Below are 25,194 nucleotides of genomic sequence, written 5' to 3' on the forward strand. Positions count from 1 at the left end.
TAAAAAACGTATATTTTTAAAAACTTGTGTTTTATTTAAAAAGAAAATGTTTTAATGTTTATTCTTTTTGAGAGAGAGAGAGTGAGTGGAGAGGGGCAGAGGGGGAGACACAGAATCTGAAGCAGGCTCCAGACTCTGAGCCGTCAGCACAGAGCCCGACGCGGGGCTCGAACTCCCAAACCGTGAGATTGTGCCCTGAGCTGATTGGATGCCTAACTGACTGAGCTACCCAGGTGCCCCTAAAACTTGTATCTTAAAAGTTTATATGGGGCGCCTGGGTGGCTCAGTCGGTTAAGCGTCCGACTTCAGCTCAGTTCACGATCTTGCGGTCCGTGAGTTCGAGCCCCGTGTCGGGCTCTGGGCTGATGGCCCAGAGCCTGGAGCCTGCTTCCGATTCTGTGTCTCCCTCTCTCTCTGCCCCTCCCCCGTTCATGCTGTGTCTCACTCTGTCTCAAAAATAAATAAACGTTAAAAAAAAAAAATTAAAAAAAAAAAAGTTTCTGTTCCCTTGCTCTAAATTATAAAAGTTGTTTTTGGTTTCTAGGAAGAACAGTAATGTTGCTTTTTATTTGTGCATAGTGGCTGACCAGCACCCTTCCTTTGAGGGCTCGGGGACTGGGGACCCAGGCTGTTCAAGCCTTAAGGAGGGCTGGGCCAGCGCAGCCTCGGCGCTGCAGTTCTGGTTTACCTGAAGAGTACATTTTCGCCAGAGCCTGGATCCTGGGAAGCCGTTTCCACAGGGCCTGGGTCTAGAACCTTCCATTCTGCCCCCTCGCACCTCGAGGGGTATCAGGTCTACTCCCTCCAGGTGTCACCACTTTCTCAGCCTTGCCTCTCCCAGCACCCACAGAGAACAGCCCCAGGATTCTGGGCAAGGGGCACGTGTTTTCTGCTCCCCTTTCCCTGAAGATGTAGTGTCTTCCTCCACAGGCCAGCATGCAGGGCCTGTTCTGGCCTTTCCCTACACCCTCTTGCCCGGGTGCCTTTCTTCTCTCTCCATTCTCCAGACCCTCTCCATACAAACTCTTGTCCCCATTTTCAGCAAAAACCAACCTGGAGCCACTGCAGGAGGGAGGGACACACAGTTGAAGTGTAGACATGGGTAGCATGGCCATGGGAAGGGCATCATAGAACCCACAAGCCAAACCCTGCCTGAGGAAGCCCCGGGAGGGCCTCCAAGCTCAGTAGCCCGATCTGGCCCCTGCCCGGGCAGGGAGACGCCTGGTGGCCAGGGGTCACCAGGCCAGATTATAAAAGTACCCTTCAACCATTCTTCCAGGACCCGGACACAATAATCGTGGGAGGAGGAGAGGCCAGGTAACACTGAGCCCATTTTTCAGAGGAAAAGAATCGGAGGTGAACTGTCTTCCAGATCCATAAGGGAAGTTACGTGTCAGGGCCAGGCCCCAAACTCTGATCGTCTGCCCCAAAGCTGGGGCTCTTTCCAACCCCAATTCTTCTCCCATGGTGGCAAAGAGAACACAGGATGCTAAGGAGAAGCAGGGGCCTTTATTGGGGTCTGGCAGATGTGGTGGAGGTGGGGGTGGAATCCCAGGCCCGGGCCTAGGAAAAGGCAGAGAAGAGGCAAAGGGCCCTAGGAGCAGGAACCCAGCCCTCCCTGCCTCCACCCTGCAGCCCCTCCCCCACCCCAGGTTCCTTACTCCAGCCTCCCCCTGCCTCTGGGAACACAGCACCAAGAATGGACAAGCAGGACCCTCCAGGGCCACCGCTTGGAGCGGAGTGCAGGATCCAGACTTCTGTCTGCCCACAGTGGGAGATCTGGGGAGCTCAATGCACCCTTCTCCACCAGGATAAAGTGGGAACGCGCCTTCTGTCCCCCAGAACAGAGCAGACTCTTTTCTCTGTGATGGGGGGAGAGGAGTGAAGCTTGGGCCTCGACGTAGAACCTGGGAAGAGGCTGGAGGTGACATCCCCAGAGGAGCTTCTAGACCCCACCTTTGCACTTGAGGGTCTCCGCTTTTCCTTCCCATCAACTCTGGTGAGCGGTTCAGAGTCTGGGCAGGGGCAACTGGTGGGCCAGCGGGGATCTGCTCCAAAGACATCTGCGGGCTTCAGAGTGAGGGTTTCCCCAACACCAAATTCATCTATATGTACACAGGGCAGCACCCACCGGCAGTAGGGGAGCAGCGGCCAGGGCTAGTAAGAGTAGCCACCCTTGGGGCCAAAGGGCTGGGCAGGGCCAGCCAGCTCTGGGAGGTAGGCAGGGCTCTCGTCCAAGTGGGACAAAGGGACTGTGTCCTCCTCACTGACTGGCCGGTCAAACTCGGCCTTGAGGGCTGGACGCTGATTGTCCGGGAAGGCCAGGGAGAAGAGGGCCTCAGGCTCACACACAAACTTGTACACGTAGCGCTCACCAGCCACCTGTGGGAAGAGAGGGGCTGGGTGGGCCTAGCTCTCCCTCCAGGTGAGTGTGGGTTGGGGGACGCAGCCCTGGGCCAGGTCCCAGCAGGTGCGTGGGGCACATCTCTCCCGTGCCGGCTCCTCCGAGAAGCCAGCTCCCCACAGAGTTCCCATTCTCCAATCTCAATGTCTCCACACTTTGGGCTTTTCACTTACTGTTTGAGCACTTTTTTGGGGAGAGGGAAATCTTGTCCACATTTTCTCATTCCCTCTGTCCGGTTCATCATCGGCTCCCACCAACTTGCTGAGAAATGCTCCCCTGCCCCCATCACCTTCCCACAGTTACTGCTTCTCACCCGCCCCGGCCCTGGGGCCTCGGCCCCTCACCTTCTGCATGATGCCTTTTTCATAGTAGTATCGGAGCGAGCGGCTCAGTTTGTCGTAGTTCATGGCCGGCCGGTTTTTCTGGATGCCCCAGAGCCTGGCAACCTGGGGACGGGACAGAGGTTTGGGATGCTGGTGCTGGCTCAGCAGACAAAAACGGGGGGCAGGTCAGAAAGAGCACCTGAGATTCTTCGTGCAAAACAGAAGCTGGCCCTGCAGACCAAGCAGCAGCCCACAGACCCAGGTTTGACAAGAATTCAGGTCAGGGGAGGCATGTGCCGCATTCCCAGATCCTGTTATCTCCAGCACCCAGAGATGTTGGGAGGAGAGGTGGGGACATCTGGGAGGCCCACCTCCTCGGGCTCTATTAGTTTGAACTCCATCCCCCGGCCAGTCCAGGCGATGAAGTGGGCATTCGTTGGGTCATCCAGCAGGGCCACCAGAAATTGCCACAGTTGCAAGGCGCCCCTGCGCTGGTAGGGCGGTCCCTCTCGGAACGCTCCGACCCCTTCCTGCTTGATGTCTCCTGGGGAACACAGAAAGCAGGTGTCAGGTTTGTGCCTCCTGGTCCCCCAAGTAACCCCATCTCCCCTCCCCAGCGGTATTGTGATTCTCGGGGTGGGGGGTGGGGACACAGAAGGCAAGGGTAAGACCCTGGCCCTTTTGTAGTCACTTCTCTGACCTTCAAATTTCTCAGGGACAACACAGACATCATCTGGGAATGGTCGAAGAGGTTTCTCATAGCCATAACCTTGAGGAGGAAGTTGGGGGTCACTCAGATCTGGGGGCTCATCGATATGAGCCTCCAGAGAGTCCAGAGGGACTCCTGCACAGGAGACCCTCCCCGACAGCATGACTCCCTCCTCCACCTTGGAGGGCTTGGCGGAGAGGAGGGGGCTGCCTTACCCATGGCCCCGTCGCCTGGAGAGTGTCCGGAGAAACCCTCCGTGTGAAGATACATTGATGCACACCCAGGGACATCTGGGAGGGGAGGAGAGAAGAAAGGGTGATGTTACAGGTGGCTGCGGTGGGGGCAGCAGTCCTACTCACATTCGAGAACTCCTTCCTGCCAGCCTGCTTTCCGGTTCTTTTCCCAGCTGCCTGCCAACCACCAAATCCCAAGGCAAGTTCACCCAGAGGGGGCACAAGGCTTGAAACTCTCAGCTTGAAGTTTGGGCCAGAGGGCATGGCCGGCAGCAGCTGGGCCTGGCAAACTGTTGCACAAGGCCCAAGATTCCAGGGAACAGCTGTTTCCTGTGAGTTTAGGGGGAGGAGGAAGGGGAGGGATGAACCTCCGGGGAAAGGGTTCAGTGTCCATACCTAAGACTCCCTTGGAATGGGCTAACCTCCGGTCAGCAGGTTGGGTTTCTAGCTGTGTGTGTGTGTGTGTGTGTGTGTGTGTGTGTGTGTGTGAGAGAGAGAGAGAGAGAGAGAGAGAGAGCGCGAGCACACTGAGCATGTGTTTAGGGAGGGAGGAAACGGAGGTCAGGGGCTGGGGGAAGACCAGCAGGTAGGTAGGGAAGGAGAGGGGGAGAGGGAGAGAGAGGGAGAGGGGGAGAGGGAGGAAGGGGGGAGCGAGAGCACGCCAGAAGCCAGAATGTATCTGTATCTGGGGACAAGGCAGTGGGCACTGGGCCGTGTTTTTTTCATTTCTGACAGCAGAGCATATTCACTCCCTTTTCATTCTACTCCCTAGGATGGAAATATCCCTACTCCACCTGGAGGAGGCGGCTGTGTAAAGCCACCCGTTCAAGTCCCAGCCCCTTCCCGCCCTACCCCCTCCACTCCCACCTATGAATGAGATGGTGAAACCCGACACCTCCGGGAGGAGGCGGGAGGGTGGGCTCATTCATGCCTCCATTTTGTGAATGGAATTCCTGACTCCATTGAGAGGAAGCTGAAGGGGGAGGGGCAGGAGTTCAAGGGCATGTAACCAGATCTCCTCCGGTCTACATCCTTTGAAGGTCAGCAGCGAGAGCGTTTCCCTCCTCCTTCCTCCACCTCACTGCCTGGTGAGACTCAGCTAATGCCCCGGGTTTGAGGAGAGGCGGGCCTTTCTGGTTCTCACTGGGGTAGCCCTGGATTGGGGAGGGGGGGGGGGGAGTTGTGGTTCATCCCCCTACCCCTGAAAGACTGGACATCAGGAAAAGGGAAATTCGAAAGCTCGAGCCAGCTCTGCGCCTACTCGAACCTCAGTATTTATTTTTCTCATACAAGCTGGCAGATGAATTCAAATTTGGGGATGGCAACAGTGGAACAGAAACCAAGGTTTTCTGGGTCCCTCCTAAATGAGAAAGGCCCTCCCTTCGGGACTTGAGGCTTTGAATTCCAGCTGTTTATGAATGTGGCTGAGCGTATCTCACTCCTGTCCACAGCCAGGCGGAACTAGCAGTCCTATTTCGGTATCTGGCCCCATCAACCCGGAGGCCCCAACAAGAAGGTGGAAACCACACAGTCACCCCGCGTTCCAGTTGGGAACTGAGCCTGGCTAGCTGCGGGTTCATGTTTCTCTTCATTCAAATCCGTTTATGTGTTTCGGATTCTGTGGGGACTGGGACACATCCTATTCATCACTGTGTCTTCCAGGGCCACAAGCCCACACTCCAGGCCGGTAAGGTCATTATAACCTCAAACCCTTGCTGAAGAGAAACAGGAAGAAAGGCTTCCTAGGAAGTCACAAGCTGCCTGAGGGCAAGGACCTGCAAACCACTCATCTTTTATCTGAGTACAAGTTTGCTGACTGGAAAATGACAATTGTTTTGAACCTCCATTAAAAAAAAGCGAGTGGTTGGGTGGGTTGGAGGTAGGCACTGGTAAATGGGCGTGGGGGTGGGTGGGGAAAACACTCGGGAGACATTCGGGGTCTAGTGGAACCGTCCATTTGATCACATGCCACCCTCCCCGGCGATCCCCCCCCAAACTCCTCCTCCCCCTCCCCGGGAGCATTTCTTACCAGAGTCGTAGGTGAAGTCCGTCTGCTCCTGTTTGATCACCACCCCCGCCCCTGGGTACCTGTGCCCGCTGACTCCACCCTGGCCCACTGGCGGCTGGCCCGGCTGGCCCGCCTGTTCGTACAGGGGGTCAAGGTATTCCTGCTTGAAGGTCTGCTGGGGGTAGGGTGGGCAGGGCTCCGACAGCTGGTGTGGGTAGGGGGCCGGGAGGGGTTCCCGGCCCCCTCCCTGGGAGGATGTGAGGGGGTGGCAAATATCCAAGGGTTGCTGGAAGACAGAGCTGGGTGTGGTTGGAGGGAGAAGGAAGAAGAGATTAATTTGAGCCGAGCTGGGTCCTCGCGCCGGCCACCCCCAGAGCTTGCAGAGTGGGCTCAGGTGTGTGTGTGTGTGTGTGTGTGTGTGTGTGTGTGTGTCAGGGTTGGGGGTGGGGTGTCGACATCCCTTCTTCCCTACCTCCCCCCACGCCAGGTCTCTTAAGGGCAGGTGGAGAACACTCAGGGATTGAGGAAGAACTGGTGAGGCCCGGGCCCACAGGTTCTGTGCGTCTCCTGGCCTCCTCCTTACCTATGCTCCCCGACGTACCCATGGCCAGGGTGGGGCTGGGAGGTGCCGGAGGATCTCAGGAAACTCCGTTGTTCTGCCCGGGAGAAGGGCTGCAGGGGCGACTGTCCAGGGGCACCGGGGGCGGGGGACTTGATGGCGATTTGTCTAGGGGGGTCATAGGCACTGGAGTTGAGGGGGAGATGGGGGTGAGGGGGCAGAGAAGCTGGGCGAGCATCTTTGAACCCTTTATCCCCCCGGGAAGTGAGTCACAGGGATCAGGGGAGGAGGACGAGTAGAAGGTGCTGGGAAAGGCCCGGGCCCCAAGCGAACTCTTTTTCTCCTTTTGTGAATCCTGAGAATGCCTCTCCCCTGGGTGGGCCGGTGGCTTCCTCGGGTGGAAGGGCTCTGCCCAGGCCTTGACACACACATCCCTTGAACCCCCTTGCTGCGTTCTTCCTCCCGCCAACTCAGAGGAAATCCTGAGCCGTGGGGCTCCCCTTACAGGGGCTCAGAAATCCTTTCTGTGGTCTATGTGGCAGTGCATCTGCCGCCTTTCGCCCTCCCTCCCCCATCCCGGCCCTTCACCAGGGCCAGGCTGGGGCTTACCTGGAATAAAGGCACTGCTCGCCATGGTGGTAGGGGAGTGGCAGCTTCCTGCTGCAGGACAGGGCCGGGTCTGTGCGGGGACTCTGGGGCTCCTTCTTGATCCTGGTGGGGGGGCTGTGGAAAGCTACTGCAGGGGTGAGGGGTGGGGGTGGGGGCAGAACAAGGCCAGAGCGGGTCACAGAAGAGGCCAGAAGAGCTCCCGACACCTTCTGCTCTTTGACGGCCAGCTGGGTGACCTGTGCAGACTCAGCCCCTCTCTGGGTCTCAGTTTTCAGAGACTCACGGTCAGACAGTTGGGCTGTTGACGCCATGTCTAGCTTTATACGTCGGGCTGATGTCCAATATTAACCAAAGAAACTGTCCAAAATCCAACATTTACTACAACCCCAACCCCCAAAAAAACACCTTTGTAGGATTGAGCACCTCCAACCCAGGGCCTGTGGTTTGCCTGAGCGCCCTGGAAAATTCCAAAGGAGAGAGATGTTTTCTTATTTGGTGCTCTAAAGAATCTTTCTTTTCCCGGTTGAGGTTGGATATTAGCCTACTTGCACGTCAGCTGACCAACATTAAACACATGGTCCTGATTCTCTGTGAAGACTAGTCTCTCCTGTGGCCCCCGCTGGGTCTGCAAACCCCAGCCACCAGGCCGCGCAGCACATTTGGTTCCAAGTCTGCTGAGCGCGAGGGTCTGTCTTCCTGCGTGGAGCCAAATGCCTGTGACTGACTGTTCCCTGTTTTCCATTATATGTGCCCTTACTGCATTTTATCAAAGACAGTTGAGACCGGAGTATCTGACAGTAAATCGGGGCTTCTCAACAGGGCACTATTGACCTTTGGGCCAGATCATTCTTGTTGTGGGGGGCCGTCCTGAGCATTACGGGGTGTTCAGCAGCACCTCTGGCCTCCCTACCCACTAGATGCCTGTAGCACCCCACCCTCGGTTGTGACAACCCCAAACATCTACAGACGTTGCCCCGTGTCTCCTCGGGGGCAAAATTGCTCCTGGGTGCGTGAAAGTAACTGAGAAAAGTAGAACCGGACCCTGCTGAGCTGGCTCAAGCCCCACATTTCGGAAACTGGGAACTGGGGGATCAGAGAGATGAAGTTCGCACGTCCCACAGCCAGGATGCAGAAAGCCCCGATTTGGACCAAGGGCCTCATCTCCCAGTTACTGAGTCCTGGAGTCCAAACCTAAGAATGGGGAGCCCTGTTCTCCCTTTCCTTTAGGAGGGAACAAGTTCATCTTTTGTGATTCTCTATCCCTATGACTCATTTCCTGCCCTCCCCTACTCCCCACTCCCTTGACCCAGGGCCCTCCACTCACAGTTTTCTGAATGGAAATCAGGAACGAACTGCTCATCACTGTCTGGTACCTGGGCTGCAGAGAGAGAGGTCAGAGGTGAGTCTGGGTGGGCCCCCCCCATGGCAGTCCCCAGGAGACACCATTGCGGTGGCCTTGCAGATTAGCACCAGCCCAAGGGGAAAACAGCCTTCCTAGGACGCAAGGCAACCCCACCCCAGGTCCTAGCGCCCTCCATCTCTACGCTCCATTAAGACCCTGGAGGGCAGGCTGCAAGTTCCCAGAACCTGTCTGAGCAGATTCCAGAGTCTTTTCCTGGATGCTTTGTATTCATTCCCTCCATTTTCCTGAAGTGAAGGCAGCCCTGCCCCTCCCAGATCTCCCAGCAGAGTCACATCTGGGAGGGGCAGGCATTGCAGGATATCCTAATGAACCTAGAATAACATGGGGAGATTCTGTAGCTGGGCCGGGCCCCGGAATCTGTGTTTTATACAACCTCCAGGGTGAAATCTAGAACCTGGGGAAGAAGATGGAATAGAGGAAGGGTGGTGGTCCAAGAGAGGTGCATAAGAGGACAGTGGGAGAGGAAGTGGCTGGGGACACGGGCAGGTCCCCTTGCCTCCCGTCTGCAGCGTGCAGCTAGGAGAGGAAGGTTTCCGAGCTTGGAGGTCTGAGAAGCACTCCCAGGGTGCCAGCATGGGTGGCACTGGGTTTGGGGGTTAGGCAGCAACAGAACAGCAGTTCATCCATGATCTCCAACCTGGATATTCCAGCTTTAATTTCTAGTGCTTACCCTGGCCTCTCCAACACCTTCAGGAGGGAATATAGCAGAGTCCCTCCCCTGACCCCAGAATCTTTGCCCCTCTCTCAAGAATAGTCAAAACAGAAGTGGGAAGGGGTAGACACCAAGAAGAACTCCCGGATACTCCAGGAAGAGAGTGGCTTGAAAGTGACGTGGTGGTGGAAGCCAAGGAAGGAGACTGCTCTCAGAGTGGACAAGGAGGAAAGTGATGGAGAAGGCAACCAGATCGAGAACGGCTGGGAAGGACGAAGGGCAGGAGGAGACGGCTGGAGAATACCTCCACTCCCAGCCCTGCACACACACACCCCAGCCTCTAGGCTTCCCAGTCAGCAGAGGCTCCATGGTTTCTTCCTGGGATTTCAGCCAGAGCCTCTATATTGGAACTCCCTGCTTCCGTGCTTACCTCCTACAGCAGGTGCCACACAGCTGTCAGAGTGGTCTTTCTGCAATAGAAGGCCCCTCCCTTTTCTCCTTGCTTAAAGCAGGGACCCCAAAGTCGTCTTCTCAGCAGGCCTCTGATGCCCCACATGGTCTGGCCTGCTTACCTGTCCGACCTGCCTCTCCTTGTCCTTCGTCTCCAGAGCTCTTCATTCCTCTTCCCCAAACCTTTGCCTGCCTGTATTTTTTTTTTCCTGGCCACTGAAGTCCTAGCTGTCACTTGGTCACTTCCTCAGACGTCTTCTCTGACCACCCACACCGAAGTGGTCCCTCTTGGCTACCCAACGCTTCCCTTGTTTATTTTTGCCCTTGCATGTACAGCTACGTGCATGTATCTTATTAATTTACTTGCATCTCTTTAATTCATTTACTTTTATGGGTTTGTTGTCTACCTTCTCCACCTGAAAGTTAAGCTCCCTGAGGGCAGGGGCGTTTGCTTTCTCTGTCTTCCTGATATCCCAGCAACTGGAAAATGGGGTCTGGCTAAGAATAGATGCTCAATGCATTATTTGTGGACTATGTGAATAAACATACCACGATCCCATCCCCAGGCTGGTGGGAGCTGACACTGTGGACTGGGGAGCAAGAGTGGCAGAGATCCTAACAAATCAGCTCTTCCCTCTCCCTGAGGACATCCCCCTTCCCACACACAGGCTAACTTTAATAAAGGCAAGTCCTCCCTCCAGAGAAAGCACATCTCACAAGGGATGCTTTAGGCTGTGATCAATTGCCCGGCAGGAGGATTCTTCCCCAACTTGCTTTGAATATCAGATGTGCCAAGTACTTCAAGGTACGTTTATGGATAGTTGACATCTTGACAGAGGGATTGGACTGAAGGGTTTAAGAATCAGAAGCCACCAGCAGCTAAAGAAGGACTCCCGAGAAGTCAGCGGGAAACTATTCCAAAGTGATCAAATAAATGAGTAGGACACGAAGTCCCCTGGCAAAAACACACAGGCAGCATCTATCTATTCAGAAGCACAGCTGAGGCACGAAGGCAACAATCCCCCAAACTGACCCAAATCAAGAATCCCCAGGGCATTAAAAGTACATATCCCTGGGGCGCCTGGGTGGCTCAGTTCAGCTGGGGTCATGATCCCAGGGTTGTGGGATCAAGCTCCGCGTCGGGCTCCACACTGAGTGTAGAGCCTGCTTGAGATTCTCTCTCTCTCCCTCTGCCCCTCATCCCTGCTCTCTCTAGCTGAAGTAAATACAATGAAAAAAAGAAAAAGACGGGGCGCCTGGGTGGCTCAGTCGGTTGAGCGGCCGACTTCGGCTCAGGTCACGATCTCACAGTCCTTGAGTTTGAGCCCCGCGTCGGGCTCTGTGCTGACCGCTCAGAGCCTGGAGCCTGTTTCGGATTCTGTGTCTCCCTCTCTCTCTGACCCTCCCCCGTTCATGCTCTGTCTCTGTCTCAAAAATAAATAAACGTTAAACTTTAAAAAAAAAAAAAAAAAAAAAAAAAAAAAAAAAAAAAGAAAGAAAAAAAGAAAAAGAAGAAAGAGTACACATTCCTGGGGCCCCTGGCTGGCTCACTAGGTAGGTGGAGCATGCGACTCTTCGAGCCCCACGTTGGGTGTAAAGTTTGCTTAAACATGCACACACTCCCGGTCCCCACCCCTGGAGAATCTAATTCCATAGGCAGGGTTGAAGCCCAGGCACCTGTACTTTTAACAAGCACCCCTGGTGGCCCATAAGAACAGGCAGGTTTGAGGGGCGCCTCACGGTCATGAGATCAAGCCCCTCTTTGAGTGTCCACACTGAGTGTGGAGCCTGCTTGAAATTCTCTCCCCGGCCTCCCCTGCGCTCGCTCTCTCTCGCTCTCTCTCTCTCTTAAAAAAAAAAAAAAAAGTCAGGTTTGGGAAACACGAGATAAAAGGAAGGAGCAAACCTTGCTCTGGGGCGCAAGGGCCAAGTTCATCCCCGATGTGCCCTCTGGCCCAGCCACGGGCGATACCCCCAAAATTGGCAGGATGGGGGTGATGGAGCAGGATAAGCAACCTTCCCATCCCTGCTACCTAGGCAAGGAGGGAGGGTCCCCAGGGCAGGGGAGGTGCAGAGCGTGGGGGAGGCTGACGCATTCTGGGCCCCCTTTGGGGCTTCATTACCTGCCAGTTTCCATTGAGGTAATGGGCTGGGGGCATCTCCTGCTGGCGTCACAGGCCAGTCACAGGCCAGTTCACGTGACTCTAGAGAGCCCTAGGGGTCATCCTGCCTTCCCTCCCGCCTCAGGCCCCCGAGGTTTGACCCCAATGTCCACTCCGCAGCAGTCCCCGGGGAGGCCCCTCCTCCCAGCACACAGCCCCTCCTCCCAAAGAGAGGCCATCCTCTTCCCAGGGCCAGGAGAAATCAGCCAAGGCAAAAATGGGCTGTGATGTGAACCCCAGTCTCTGCTTGGCTCCTGCCCAGAACACTGGCTTCTCAAACCAAAAGGATAGGAGAGGGGCCTCAATCAGAGACTGTCCACGAGGATAGAAATAGGAACAGGAACACCGAGCCCCGAGTTCCTGGAGAGCAGGAGAATTTCTAATTACCGTGTTTGGTCTTGAGTGTATGCCATTTTATTTATTTGTTGACTTGGCTGAGTTTTGGCTGCCGAGCTAGTGTGCCAGGGTCTACCCCCAACTCCATCCTGGCACTAAGGTGGAGTTTATCTGCCCGGGGACATGGCAGATGATTACGGAGCGGGTGGAAAAAGTGCCACGCCAGCATAATGCCCAGAAAGAGAGAATTTTGGGGATCATCCCTCCAATATGGGGGTCAGTAGAAGAGAGGGGCTTGGAAGCCTCCCAGGCTGGGCTCCAAGAGAAGCAGGTTAAAATAGCCAAGCAGCTTAAGCTCACCCCAGGTTAGCCACCTACCTACACCATATACGCCCCATCATCTTCTCCCCTTCCTGGGGCCCCATCACAGGGTGAAGGGGCCTCTTCAGGAGTTCCAGTAGAAGTAGGGGGAGGCATTCTCCAGGGCTTCTGCTTCACCGTGTCACCACTGGCCTTGTCGCTCACCCTTACCCTGCCCCCACCCTGGTAGCCTCTGTACTGGAAGGAACCAGTTCTCTATCTATGGAGGGACATTTGTCCCCAAGAGCCTTCTGGAAGGGGAGGAGACAGAAAGATGTCGAAGGAGGCATTGTAGCTAGGAAAAACTGGGGGAGGGGATTATCCCCATCTTGCTCCACGGACACGCTGAGGCACCAGCGTGCAAGCACACAGATTCACACACACCCTAATTCCTTTTACTATACGGCAGCACACGGGTGAAACACATCTTCCGTGCACACCCTTCACACACTAGGGTCTCTTTTTCGGCTTGCAAAAACGATGGGGGAAAACCAAAGGGCAAAGGGACTGGAGAACTTGGAGGAAGATTTGGGAGCCGTAAACCTTCTGAAAAGGGGAGCACAGACCCACCCCTTTAAGAACCTCATAAAAGCTATGGATCTTCTCTTCCTAGAAAAATCCACATTGCTTTGTGTATGGTGCACCCCTAACGATTTTACACAGTATCAGAGGGCTTAAGGACCCCTGCAACCTATCCACACAGATTCTGCAAATCCACAGACTCTACATTATAGACCCCAGCCTCATACAAAGGACATACGTGGTCCAGACTCAATGTTCCTTAATACCAAACAGAACAAAGTCATTGTCCCTGAGGGTTCCCGAAGGCTTCCGACAAGCCCAGAAAGGAACCTTCGACCAGAAGCAGCACATTTTTTACCATAACCAGGCACAGCTTGGGCTCAGCCTGCCCGAACCTGGGTTTCCCTACAGCAGCCTGATCCTTTCTCTAGCAACTCAACAGATACCCAAAAACAGACACACCCTCTTAGCCTTACTTCAAACCGCCCCCCCCCCATCCCCGGCCACTGTCTAGAAAAACCTCAAACCCAAAGATGTCTAAGTTGTCTCTACAGAGCCCCACTCACACTCACCCCTAAATAAGCCCGGACGCCAGACTGAACCCACAACCACATCCTCTCGGACCCAGCCTGGCATCCCCTGAATTCTTCACAGCCCCACCCACACTACTAGGACTCACCGCATCTCTCCAAATTGGGGCTTAAAAAAAAAATCCAACTTGCGAAGGGGAGGTTGGGCTCCGGGTCCCACTCCTCCTGGTGCACCCCACCACTGGCAAGTTTCCAAAGAAGCTAGACCCCTCCCTACCACCCCAAAGCTCCCCCCTGGGCTTCGGGAGTCACTGACCTGGTGGGAAGAGGCAGGAGAGGAGGCTGGGGTGGTGCTGGGATGGTGCAGGGGGACAAGGCCCCGGCAGCTGCATCTGTCTCCGCAGAGAGGGTGAGGAGCCAGTGGCCTCAGCATCCCCCTCTCAGGCCTGGCCATCCATCGCCAGCTGGGAACCTGAGCTGCTCCCTCAGAAGGAAGGAGAGGGAACCAAGGAGATCCCCACCCCCACCTCCCCACCCACTGGATTTAAATGTACAGGGACTCCCAGGGCAGCAGCATTGAAACACACACACTCGCCCTCACACTGACACATGCACAGTCTCTAGACCCCCCACCGCCAAGGGGTGGGGCTTCCAAGGTTGAGAGAACGTTTTCCTTCCCTTCCCATTCCAGAACCAGGCACAAATGGACCAGCTGCTGCCAAAATGCCCACCTCCGAGTCTGCCCTTAAATCACAGCCCTGGGAGCTGCCCACTGTGGGGAGCACAGGGACCCTCCGCTGACAGACAAGAAGCCTGGCAAGCCAGACAGAAATCAGGCACTGGGAAAGGAAGTCTTTGAGAGACTGTGGAAACTGACACCCCTGCGTTCTTCAGCTCCAGCCCAGCTCCGGAACCTCGGGAGGAGGATGGGCCGACAGGGCATACTCTGACTGTCACTCAGGGCTGGGCACATGGGGCTTGCAGTTGGGAGAAGATGTGTATAATACCCCAGATCCCTCCAGCACCCATGCAGCCATTGGCCACAAATTCTACAAAACGTCCTGAGTGTTTGCTCCATGCTAAATAGTCGTTCCATTAATACACATATTTTGGGGATACCACGGTAGTCAAGACAGATAGTCTCACTCCAAGGATCCAGTCAGGGGTCTTTCCCTTTTATCTGAAGGTTTTAAAGATGGTTCCAGAGGAGCTGGGTTTGAGCTTTAAAAATCACCAGATACCCAGGTGGAAGGATGGCGAGATCTTAAAGGAAAGCCCTTAGAAAGGGGTTCCCAGTGGGCAGTGGTTTCTTGGTTTCCAGAGTGTTAAAATAAAAGGACCCTAAGATGGGGGTATTAACCCTTCCCTTTCAGAGACGGTCTAAATACCATAAGGCTTCTACCTGCAACCCCACCAGCGACACCCTGAGGCTCCACGAAAACACACCAGTGGATCCAACCAGAAAACACTCGGAACCCACCTCCCTACCCGGAGAAGGCCCAGCTCCTGACCCCTCCCCAGCCAGCTCGCAGCTAACCCCTCCGCAAACACCCCAGCCAAAGCAGGGGGAATTTGCCTAGGGCAGAGGTATTCAGGAGGGAAGGAGGAGGGAGGATCACATGCCATCAGAATTACAATCAAGGCTGTTTGGGGGGGAAGCCCTGGGCCCTCTCTGCCAAAGTGCCGCAAAAAGGAATTATTTAAACTTTTGTTGTGCTTTTGGCTCAGACAGTAAATTGTTTAGCATTGGGGGTTGGAAAGAGGAGAAACCAAGGGGGTGAAAATCAATGTTTTGGCAACTCCAGCACATAGGTTACATATTAATCGCTCTTTCTCCCCACCCTCTTGTCTCTTATCCGCCCCCCACCCTCAACACACCAACACACACCTTGGCCTGGTGTCTGCTGCTTAACCAACTTTGCAAATGAAAATTTCTACCAGGAAAACGGGCCTGGGGCCAAGTTCCATTCAAATAAGCAAATACCCCACACAATGGTCTGATTCATCCCCAGGCCTAGTTACACAAGCCTGGCTCAGGGCAGAGAAAATAAATATCAATATAAGTGTCCACACTGGGCGCTGGGGAGAGCGGGGAGTAGGAACTGGGGGCGGGGTGGGGGGGGGGTCTTGGAGAGCTCCTTGAGGCGGGGAGAGAGAAGTGGGTTAGGTTGGAATACCAATTCCAGAGAATTCCTCACCCCAATAATAGAGAAAAGGTCTCAAAACTACTCACCTTCAGCGAGCCACGTCTCCTGGAAGTGACTGAGATCCTGGAAGAGATCTGAGGGGTGAATAATGGAATTGGAGAAGGTGAGGTGGAGGTGATGGTGAGAGGGAGGGAGCCCTAGCAAGCCGGGTGGCCCTCCCCCCTTGGTGGTAGGGGCCCAAGAATGATCAGAATCCCTTGGAGGGGACTCCTTTGGGGAACGAGGCGGGGGCTCCGGGATCGGCCCTCTGGGTGTGCGAGGTGGGGAGGGTCACGATTTGTCTCTCCGGCTCTTTACCTTCGGAGTCGGGGGGCGGCAGGGAGCCCGGGTCCATGAGCTTTCCCTGCGGGACCATCAGCGCTTCGCGCAAGCTCCCATTTCCGGGCGATTTCTGCGGAGAAGGGGAAGAATGCCCCCGAGTCACCCCGAGGCCGCGGGGCCTGGGGGGCGGGGCTGGGGTCCCGGGGTGACACAGGGGCCGGTCAGCGCTGGACCGCCTTGGGGTCTCGGGGAAGGGGCTGTGGGGCGGGGTGCGGGGCGGGGGCGGGCGTGGAGGCCGGCGCGGCGCTCACGCTGCAGAAGGTGTAGGGCACTTGCTGGTCCAAGTATCCGCCTTTCATCCTCCGCTCCATCCGGCCGCTCCCTCCGGCCGCACGGCCAGGGCCCCGCGCGGGGGCAGAGACCTGGGGGCGGGGGGGCTGCGTTCGCACACCGTCCTGGGAAGGCATTGGGTGGGGGTGGGTAAGGGCAGCAGGGAGGGGCAGTCCCGAGGCTCTAGGTCCGACAGCAAAACTTCTCCGACTCACTCAGGCAATGGGGAGGTTTCCGCCTGCCGAGCTGAGCGCCGCCACCACTCCCCCTCCCGCCAAAGGAGGTCCCACCTGCTCCTGGGAGCCAGGCTCGGCGTTTCGGCTGCTTTCTGCAGCCCTGCTCTGCCCAAGCTCGGTTACATAAGACGTGTGTGTGTGTGTGTGTGTGTGTGTGTGTGTGTGTGCGCTCGCGCGCGGAGGAGCGGGCGAGGCGCTCACCATTCGCACGCCCACAACTCCCGCGCCCCCTCCAACCCGGAATCCCAGCGCCTCCCACCCCTTGCCCTAGAATCTGCGGAGGCGGCAGTTGAAGAGTGCAGCGTGTGTTGGAGATGGGGCGAGGAGTCACAGACGCTCTCCCTCCCTCCCCCTCCCGCAGCCTCACCTGAGGCCCGGGCGTCTGTCTTGGAGCCCCGGGGGCTCGAGAGCTTGCCCCGGGGCCGCACGGAGGGCCGCGGGGCTAGGCCGGAGCGAGGCAACCCCGGCCCTGGGTTCCCCGCGCACCCGCTTGTTTTCCGGGCGCCGCCGACAGTTGTGAGCCCGGGGGAGCCGCTGATTGGTGCATTTCCTTTGCCTCGGCCTCGACTCTCTCTCCAACCCCCACACCCCCACCCCGTTCCCTTTGTTTCATTGACTTTTGTGAATGAAACCCCAGGGCCGGGCACGCCCGCCAATCCGGAGACTCGCCCGGCCGAGCCGTGGGGGGCGGAGTTTCCCAGACGCGGGGGCCAATCAGGACGCAGGGGCTGGCTCCCGGCTTCATTCACGGCCTGGGCTCCCATTCATAAAAAAATAAACTCCTCAGCGGCCGGAGTTCATTCATAAAGAGCTGAGAGAAAAGGAGCTAAGCGAAGGACCCGAAGGCTTCACCGAGGGGTTGAGCGGTGTCCCTGGGTGTGAAGCTCAGCGAGCTCCTCGGGCTGGCCCGGCTGGCGTCTGCACACGTCTCTGCATCTGCGTGTACGTGGGAGTGTGAACATGCCTGTGTGTGCGCGCCCTGCGGGGAGGCGAGCGGACTTGTGCCCAGAGGAACAGTAATAACTAGCATTTATGAAGCACTTCGCTTCCACGTGCTCATTTCATTCCCATAACCTGGCGAAGTGCTTCTATTGTTTCCATTTGACAGAGATTGAGAATGAAAACTCAGTGAGGGTGGTGACTTGGCCGCGGTCACTCAGCACAGCTGGGGTTTACAGCCCCCAACCCCCCACATTCTCCTGTACAGCCCTTTGAGGCCACAGTTAAATGAATTAAGCTTTGTGACAACAACTGATACACAGTAGGCCCTCAATAAATGTAAGTTAGCATGGAATCCAGGCTCTTCCTCAAGGGTCTGCTCTTCAGAGCTGTTCTGTGACCTACTTTCTGTTGATTGCAGTAGAAACCAGAGGCCCCAGCGTGGACTTCGGAGAGTGCAGTTTCTCTGAGCTACCTTTCCCCTTACCCTGAGAGCAAACATAGAGTCTTAGGGAGAAAAGCCTCAAGGTATCTGAGAACCTGGGGGTAGGACTGGTTTCAGTCTAGCCAAAAAGCTGGTCATAGGCTCTGTTCCCTCAATCATTCACCAATTCATTCAATAAACATTTATTGTGCCAGACATAGTGCTGGGTGTCAGGTAGGCAGGTAGGCAGCTGTGACCAAGACACCTGATAAGAGCGGGGCTGTTTAGGCTATAGCCATGGGGGCACACAGGACATGAAGTCACCCAGGCCTTCTTTCAGAGACAATCTCTGGGTCTACAGAGCATACATTCCTTTAAGGAGTGACTGAGGGACGCCTGGTGGCTGAGGGACGCCTGGTGGCTCAGTCGGTGTCAGACTTGGGCTCAGGTCATGATCTCACCTCTTCTGAGTTCCAGCCCCGCGTCGTCAGGCTCTGTGCTGACAGCTCCAAGCCTAGAGCCTGTTTCAGATTCTGTGTCTCTGCCCCTTGCCTGCTCATACTCTCTCTCTCTCTCTCTCAAAAATAAATATACACATTAAAAAAAAAAAAAAAAAAAAGAGGAGTGCCTGATTTTGCCCCTTGCCTATTTGTGATATATAGAAGAGACTAGTTGAACCCCAGGCCAGTTGGGGCTGCTTTCAAAATTCATCTAACCTGGGGTGCCTGGCTGGCTCAGGAGGTAGAGCAATGGGGCTCTTGATCTCTGGGTTGTGAGTTCGAGCCCCATGCCGGTGGTAGCGTTTATTTAAAACAAACCACAAAATTCATCTAATTTAACACCCCCACTTTACAAGTGAGGCAATGGAGTTTCAGAGAAGGAAGTGATACCTGTAAGCTCTATCAGCTGGTCAGGGTTAGAACTCGGACTAGAACGCCAAACCTCTAGCACCCAGGACTATTTATTTTATTTAGTGCTCATTCCAGGAGATCATTGTGGGCAAATGAAAATAAACTTCTCTCTTTTCTCCAAGCAACCATTCTTTAAAATGTTTTTTTTTCTTACATTTATTTATTTTTTGAGAAACAGAGAGACAGAGCACAAGTTGTGGAGGGGCAGAGAGAGAAGGAGACACAGACTCCGAAGCAGGCTCCAAGCTGTCAGCACAGAACCTGACGCGGGGCTCGAACTCACAAACCATGTGATCATGACCTGAGCCAAAGTCAGACGCCCAACCAATGGAGCCACCCAGGCGCCCTGCAAGCAACCATCCTTTAAAGCTCATGTTTCTTGCCCCTCTCCTCCAGGAAGCCTTACAGATAACTGAGTCTTAAGGACCCCACAACATTCCTGCCTATATCTCTGTTGTAGATGCCTTTCCTTCTGCCTCATTGGTGTAGTCATCCTTATGTATGGAGAGCTCTCCAGGTCCTGAGGACCCAGGTCTCATTGCCTCTTAGAATCTTCCCCCAGCCTGTTTCATGCTTGTGAGAGTCCCGTGAAATACTAGTTCTGTGAATAGGTGCAATAAAGACCAAACTAATCGAGCTTAGTAGGAGCCCTGCCCCAAGAAGGAGAGACAAGCCCAAGCAAATCCCAGCTTTGGGCTGGATGGAACCAGCTTAGGGAGGAGTTTGTGTCTCAGGGCCAAAAGAAGTGGGGGAGGAGGACAGAGGATTCTTCCTGGAAGGCAGCTCTGATGTGGTCTCCATGACAATGAAGAAGGTTCCCCGGGGTCCCAGAGCAGGCACTCTGGGTGGGTGGGGGGCTCTCTTAGGGGTGCCTCTCTGGTTCTGAGCTTTTGCATTTCTCTGGAGGGCCCCAGGCTCTCTGGGGAGTGAGTGTTCTCTTTCTATTCCCCTTCCGGGGTCCCGGCTGAGAGCCACCCCCAACCCCTTCCGGCTCTGGCTCAGCATGCTGGCTGAGCCAGAGGAAATACCACTGCTGTTGCCACTGCCCTCACCTGGCCTCTGATTCAACACCCAGGTTCAGAGCAGTGACAACTCCAAGGGGAACATTCTAGCCTCTTCCAGGGCTTGAGCTAGTTCGGGAAAGGAAGGAATAGAGGGGCTGGAGGTTTCTGTCGGAAATCACATCACGATAAGAAACGTATTCTGAGCACGTCCAGTGCTTAACCTGCATTAACTCGTACAGCCTTCACAGTGATCCTGTGAGGTATCTTCTCCCCATTACACATGAGGAAATTGAGGCTTTGCAAACACACATCCTCCCCAAGGGTTTACTCCACAGACCAAGGACACCAAAAACAGACTCTTTGTCACAGAGACAATGTATTGAGGGAACACACAACAGGCTGGTTGGAGGATTCTCCAGAGTCAGGACACAGACACGTGGACACAACTCAGCTTAAGGATGTTCACAGTCCCCTCTGGCGGGGGGGGGTGGTGGGGGACGAAGCACAACATACTCCCTGAAATGTCCCCAACACACCGTGGGTGGGGGTTGCCCAGGTAAATGCTTCTTTCTAGTATATCGGGGCTGGAGTCTGACCAGTTTCCCAGGAGTGTTGGTCAGTGTGGGTTTTTTAGAAATGCAAATGTTCATGTACAAGCAGCCTGGGGCTTATTCAGAGACCTGGGCTGAACCCTGGAAGGAGAAGAGAGAGGCACCTAGATCAGACAGGGAGGCCCCGGAGCCATCAGAGAAGCCGGCTATCCCAGGCGGCTTTCAGAGAGAGTGTCGTGGCGGAGCGCTGGGTGACCTGTCCAGCCTGACTGTGAAGGGTGGACATAAATATTGTCAAAGGCCTGGCTTCCTCAGTGCCTGGGAGAGTGCAGAGTCCCAGGGGCATAAAGGGTGGAATTCAGAAGGTAACCCCGGGAGACAGCTCTGTAAGGCCGGATGGATGAGACAAACAGGGTCAAGGGTTGTCCCATGTCCCTTTAGTGTCTCCCAAACTAGAGCTGTCACCAGGGGGAATGAACCAGAGAACAGGGTCAGGCTGTAGGGGTGGGAAATCATGGGGTCTTCCCCACGGGCTGGTGGGGCAGGACCACCAAAAACAAAGTACCACTCGTGGGCATCCTCTTGTCCTTGACTCACAGTCCCGCGCTCACACTGATCCCTCCAAAGCGCAGGGGTTCTGAAGCAGGTCCGTGGACGTACCACCCACTGAAGCCAGCTGCCTGCATGGGTGTGTGTGTGTGTGTGTGTACACGTTGCTGAGGAGAGGGGCCATGGCTTTTAGCAGGGTCATCACAGAGCAGGTCTGTGATTCCCCTACCTCCTCCACCTCCAGGTTAAGAACCACTGTGCTGGGGCACCTGGGTAGCTCAGTAGATTAAGCATCTGACTGTGGCTCAGGTCATAATTCATGGTTCATGAGTTCGAGCCCGGGTCAGACTGTCTGATCTCAGCGCAGAGCCTGCCTCAGATACTCTCTCCTCCTCTCTCTCTGCCCTCCCCTGCTCCCTCACGCTTGCACACACACGCTCTCTCTCTCAAAAATAAATAAACATAAAAAAAAAAAAGAACCACTGTGTTAATGTCTTTCATCATAGATGTCTTTACAAATATCTTGTCAATATCTATTACCTTAAAAATGGTTGGGGGCGCCTGAGTGGCTCAGTCGGTTAAGCGTCTGACTTTGACTCGGGTCATGATCTTGAGGTTCATAGGTTTGAGTCCTGCGTCAGGCTCAGAGCTTGGAGCCTGCTTCGGATTCTGTGTCTCCCTCTCCCTTTGCCCCTCCCCCACTTGCTCTGTCTCTCAAAAATAAACATGAAAAAATAAGTTTTTTTAAGTGGTCGGAAAGGCATCCACTTTGGAGGATATATTGGGGGTGGGAGTTGCAACCACTTCCCTTGTTCATTTCTACCTTCCCTTTCTTGTGACCCCACAGAAAAGGGAGCCCTCCTTCTAGTCAGATGGCTGGGAGCATATGAGGCTAAAGGGGAAGGTGCTGGTAAAGCTGATGTCTTGCTCAATTCCAGAGGGCACCCTGGTAGAGGAGAGTTGTTTTGGGAGAAAAGTCCTAAAGATGAGGTCTTGGAGACCAGGCTTCTCTTCCTCTTGGGTATTGTAGGGTGGGTTATACTCAAGAACTTTGGGAGAAGTAGAAGGTGATGGGGCGCCTGGGTGGCTCAGTCGGTTAAGCGTCTGACTTGGGCTCAGGCCATGATCTCATGTCTGTGGGATTGAGCCCTACATGGGGCTCTGTGCTGACAGATCAGAGCCTGGAACCTTCTTTGGATTCAGTGTCTCCCTCTCTCTCTCTGCCCCTCCCCCACTCTCTCTCTCAAAACTAAATAAAGATTAAGGAAAAAAAAAAAATAGAAGGTGATCAACACCAGCCTGACTCCCAGGGAATCTTCTATGACAGAAGGAGCTGGCAGTCAGTACTTTGAGGTGGGAGGTCCAGGGCTCCAGAAGACCCTCATCTGAGTGTGGCAGCTGTGATATCCTCAGGAGGAGAGGGATGGACACAGTGACCTCCTTGGGGCCCGATCCAATCCCTGGGAGGGGCTGATTTTAGGATTCCTCCTGGGGAGCCATATTTTGGGGGAGGGCTGTATAAGAACTTGTCACAAACCTAGTGAATAGCATTTAAATATATTTTTAAGTAAGCTCTACACTCTGCACCCAATGTGGGGCTCAAGCTCACGACTCTGAGATCAAGAGTCACATGTTCTACTGACTGAGCCACCCAGGCGCCCCTAGCATTTCAATATTTTAGTATTTAAAAAAAATTAACAATAATTTTTAAATTATTATTTATTTTTGAGAGAGAAAGAAAGAGAGAGAGAGAACGCACAGACGAGCAGGGGAGGGACAGAGTGGGAGACAAAGGATCCGAAGCAGGCTCCTCACTGATAGCAGAGAGCCCCATGCAGAGCTTGAATTTACAAGATCATGACCTGAGCCAAAGTGGGACGCTTAACCGACTGAGCCATCCGGGCGCCCCTAGCATTTCAATATTTTTAAACAAGGCTGAATACATGTATCCTCCTTTCATCTGGAATATTGTCCCAAGAAGAAAGGTTGAGCCTAATACTGGGAAGAGTCTGGAAGGCCAAAGAGAGACCAAGGGCGCCCCGAGGAGAGTAATGTTTATTTTTAGAAGGTTCTGGTGACTTCAGCTTTTCCTATTTGCTCCCTGCAGCTGCTCGGGACTCCCCCAGAATGCAAAGCCTTCCTTGTCCTGTTCTGTCTCTTCCCCTATTAATTTAGCTTTCAACCCTCTACTTATAGACCAAGTGCCCCAGCTCAAGTTCAGGCCCTGTCTGAAAGCTTCAGGATTGAAGATTCTTTTTTTTCCCCCCCTTTTGATTTTTACCCCCTCTTTTTATCAAAGAGAGACAAACAGACAAATGTCAGCAGCCTGAAGGATTAGAATGGAAATGGTGCCAGTTGGGCAGAGTCCAGAATGCTCCCCTTTTTAATTGCGTGCAGACTTGAATTATGAATGGTCACAGCTCCTGCTGGGCGGGGCTCTACCAAGGGAAGGCAATTTTTCCTTTTAAAGATTAAAAGTCTTTTATTTCACTTAGTCTCTCTGAGTGTCTATATTTGCTCTTTGTCATAACGAATAATGGGCAACTGAAGGGATGCCCCAAATCGCTAAGGCTGTGGCAAGAAGCCAGGGTACTTGACTCGTTCTGGACTGTTTTGGGGGGAAGAGTGGTGGGGATTCCCGGTTTTATTTCTGAGTGTTTTTGTTCTCCAAAACAGAAACTCGTCTGTCACCCCCAGCCCCTGGCGGCCCCTGAGGCACCCTAGGGCTAAACTGTGACTCAGGGAGCCCCTGCTGTAGATTTACTTCTGTTGATCCTCATCTGTCCCGCCTGCTGGTGACCGCAGCCCACATTTATCTGGCAATTTACAGCCATGTTTGTTAATTTACGGTCTGGGACCACGGAGCCCGGAGCCCAGAGCCCAGGAAATGACCCTCCCTCTGGGTGGAGCTCTGTTTTCTTCTCTCTCTGTGGGGACCAAGTGCCTGGGTGGAGAAAGTACGTGGCGGAGAGGAAGGACGGTAGGGGGGCGCCTGCTGAGAGGACACAATACCTAACCCGGGGAGGAGGGGGATGACCAGGCATTCGGAATCCCAGTTTGAATTTCCAAAATATGGTGTTCGCACACAGGCTTTATGCTTTATTTTCCTAAGCCTTTTCAGAGAGGACACAATACCTAACCTGGGGAGGAGGGGGGCGACCAGGCATTCGGAATCCCAGTTTAAATTTCCAAAATATGGTGTTCTCACACAGGCTTTATGCTTTATTGTTTTCCTAAGCCTTTTCAGATATGTTATCTTACATTTGCCCGGCCCTCCTTGAAATTGGTATTTTTAGGTCTGTTTTGTTTATTTATTTTTTTCTTAATGTTTATTTATTTTTCAGACAGAGAGAGATAGAGCAGGAACGGGGGAAGGTCAGAGAGAGAGGGAGATGCAGAATCCCAAGCAGGCTCCAGGCTCCGAGCTGTCAGCACAGAGCTGACGCGGGGCTCGAACCCACGAGCCACGAGATCATGACCTGAGCCGAAGTCTGACGCTTAACCGACTGGGCCACCCAGGCGCCCCTGGTTCCATTTTATAGTTGAGCACTTTAAAGTTCAGAGAGCAATTCACTTTTGTCATCAGGGGCGGGGACCAAACTCTTAGCTCCCGATTCCCCTCCAAGCTCCACCCAGTTCCAGGGGTGGCTGCCGCGTCTGGGAGTAGAGAGCAGACAGGAGACAAAAGCAAGTTGTTCTTAGCAGCGGATCCCTAGTCCTCCACACCCTGACCCCATCTGACCCCCCCCCTTGACATTTACTTTTTATGTTCTCCCCCGCCCCCCACAAGTCCCACTTTCCTGATAAGAAATACCTGTTAGGGTCTTGTTAATTGCGGATCTTCTTAGGGGGTGCTTCGGCATTTTCTTAAATTGCGCATCAGACATGAATGTCTCCCACAAAGGGAAAACTGATGGGGGGGGTAGCATTTTGCTCCCTAGAAATTGAGAATGTAAAGTATATTTAATTAAAATGATAAATCTGATCTTCAGTTTTGTTTTTACTACTGCTTAAAACTAATCTATTTTATGCGTGTTTCCAGAGGCTGCAGCCATCAAATCAGAGAATATTAGAGCTGTGAGGCACCTGGAGATCTTTCTGGGCCAAACCCTTCATTTTATAGACAAAGAAACCGAGTCCCAGATTGGCGAAGGGTCCCCTGAAGTTCCAGTGATGTGTGAGGGGCTGGTTTTCTGTGGCTCCACCTCCTTCTTCTGTTTGGATTTACTGGTGTATTTCAGGAATCACCGGCTGGGCTCCTCGCTTTAAACGTCTCTCCCCCCAATCCCCCAACCCTCCATGCAAACTCCTGCTGGGAGGGGCTTGGCCTCTGGCGCCCCTTCCCCTGCCTCCCTAGTTGGTACCAGTTCTCTTCTCTGCCCACTTCCCTCCCTCTCACTTTCCTGACTTCCTCACTCTGCATGGATCTCATCTGGTGATGTTTTAAATTGTATTTGGTTCTCTGTATTTTTCTGTCTGCATTACTACAAGGCAGTGACCAG

At 54.2% G+C, this 25,194-nt stretch overlaps 1 protein-coding gene across 3 annotated transcripts; it reads right to left on the reverse strand.

Annotated features, from left to right (window-relative positions):
• Nucleotides 1-1,270: 1,270 nt before the first annotated feature.
• Nucleotides 1,271-16,861, reverse strand: ETV4 (ETS variant transcription factor 4). Of its 3 annotated transcripts, none has more exons than XM_042916787.1 (13): nt 16,801-16,861; nt 16,060-16,170; nt 15,785-15,878; nt 15,514-15,561; nt 8,170-8,223; nt 6,846-6,972; nt 6,261-6,404; nt 5,699-5,976; nt 3,652-3,726; nt 3,428-3,496; nt 3,099-3,271; nt 2,749-2,850; nt 1,271-2,382 (listed from the first exon to the last, which is right to left on the reverse strand). In XM_042916787.1, the coding sequence occupies exons 2-13, from the start codon at nt 16,117-16,119 to the stop codon at nt 2,158-2,160; spliced, it is 1,449 nt and encodes a 482-aa protein (XP_042772721.1). In that variant the 5' UTR covers nt 16,120-16,170; nt 16,801-16,861; the 3' UTR covers nt 1,271-2,157. The 3 variants fall into 3 exon arrangements, with proteins under 3 accessions (XP_042772721.1, XP_042772720.1, XP_042772722.1); XM_042916786.1 differs by having other exon boundaries at nt 6,261-6,422; XM_042916788.1 differs by lacking the exons at nt 5,699-5,976; nt 6,261-6,404; nt 6,846-6,972; ... (3 more) ...; nt 16,060-16,170; nt 16,801-16,861 and adding an exon at nt 4,066-4,091.
• Between the last annotated feature and the right edge of the window lie 8,333 nt (nt 16,862-25,194).

Source organism: Panthera leo, chromosome E1 (assembly GCF_018350215.1).
Source record: "Panthera leo isolate Ple1 chromosome E1, P.leo_Ple1_pat1.1, whole genome shotgun sequence".
In the NCBI taxonomy this organism is placed as follows: Eukaryota; Metazoa; Chordata; class Mammalia; order Carnivora; family Felidae; genus Panthera; species Panthera leo.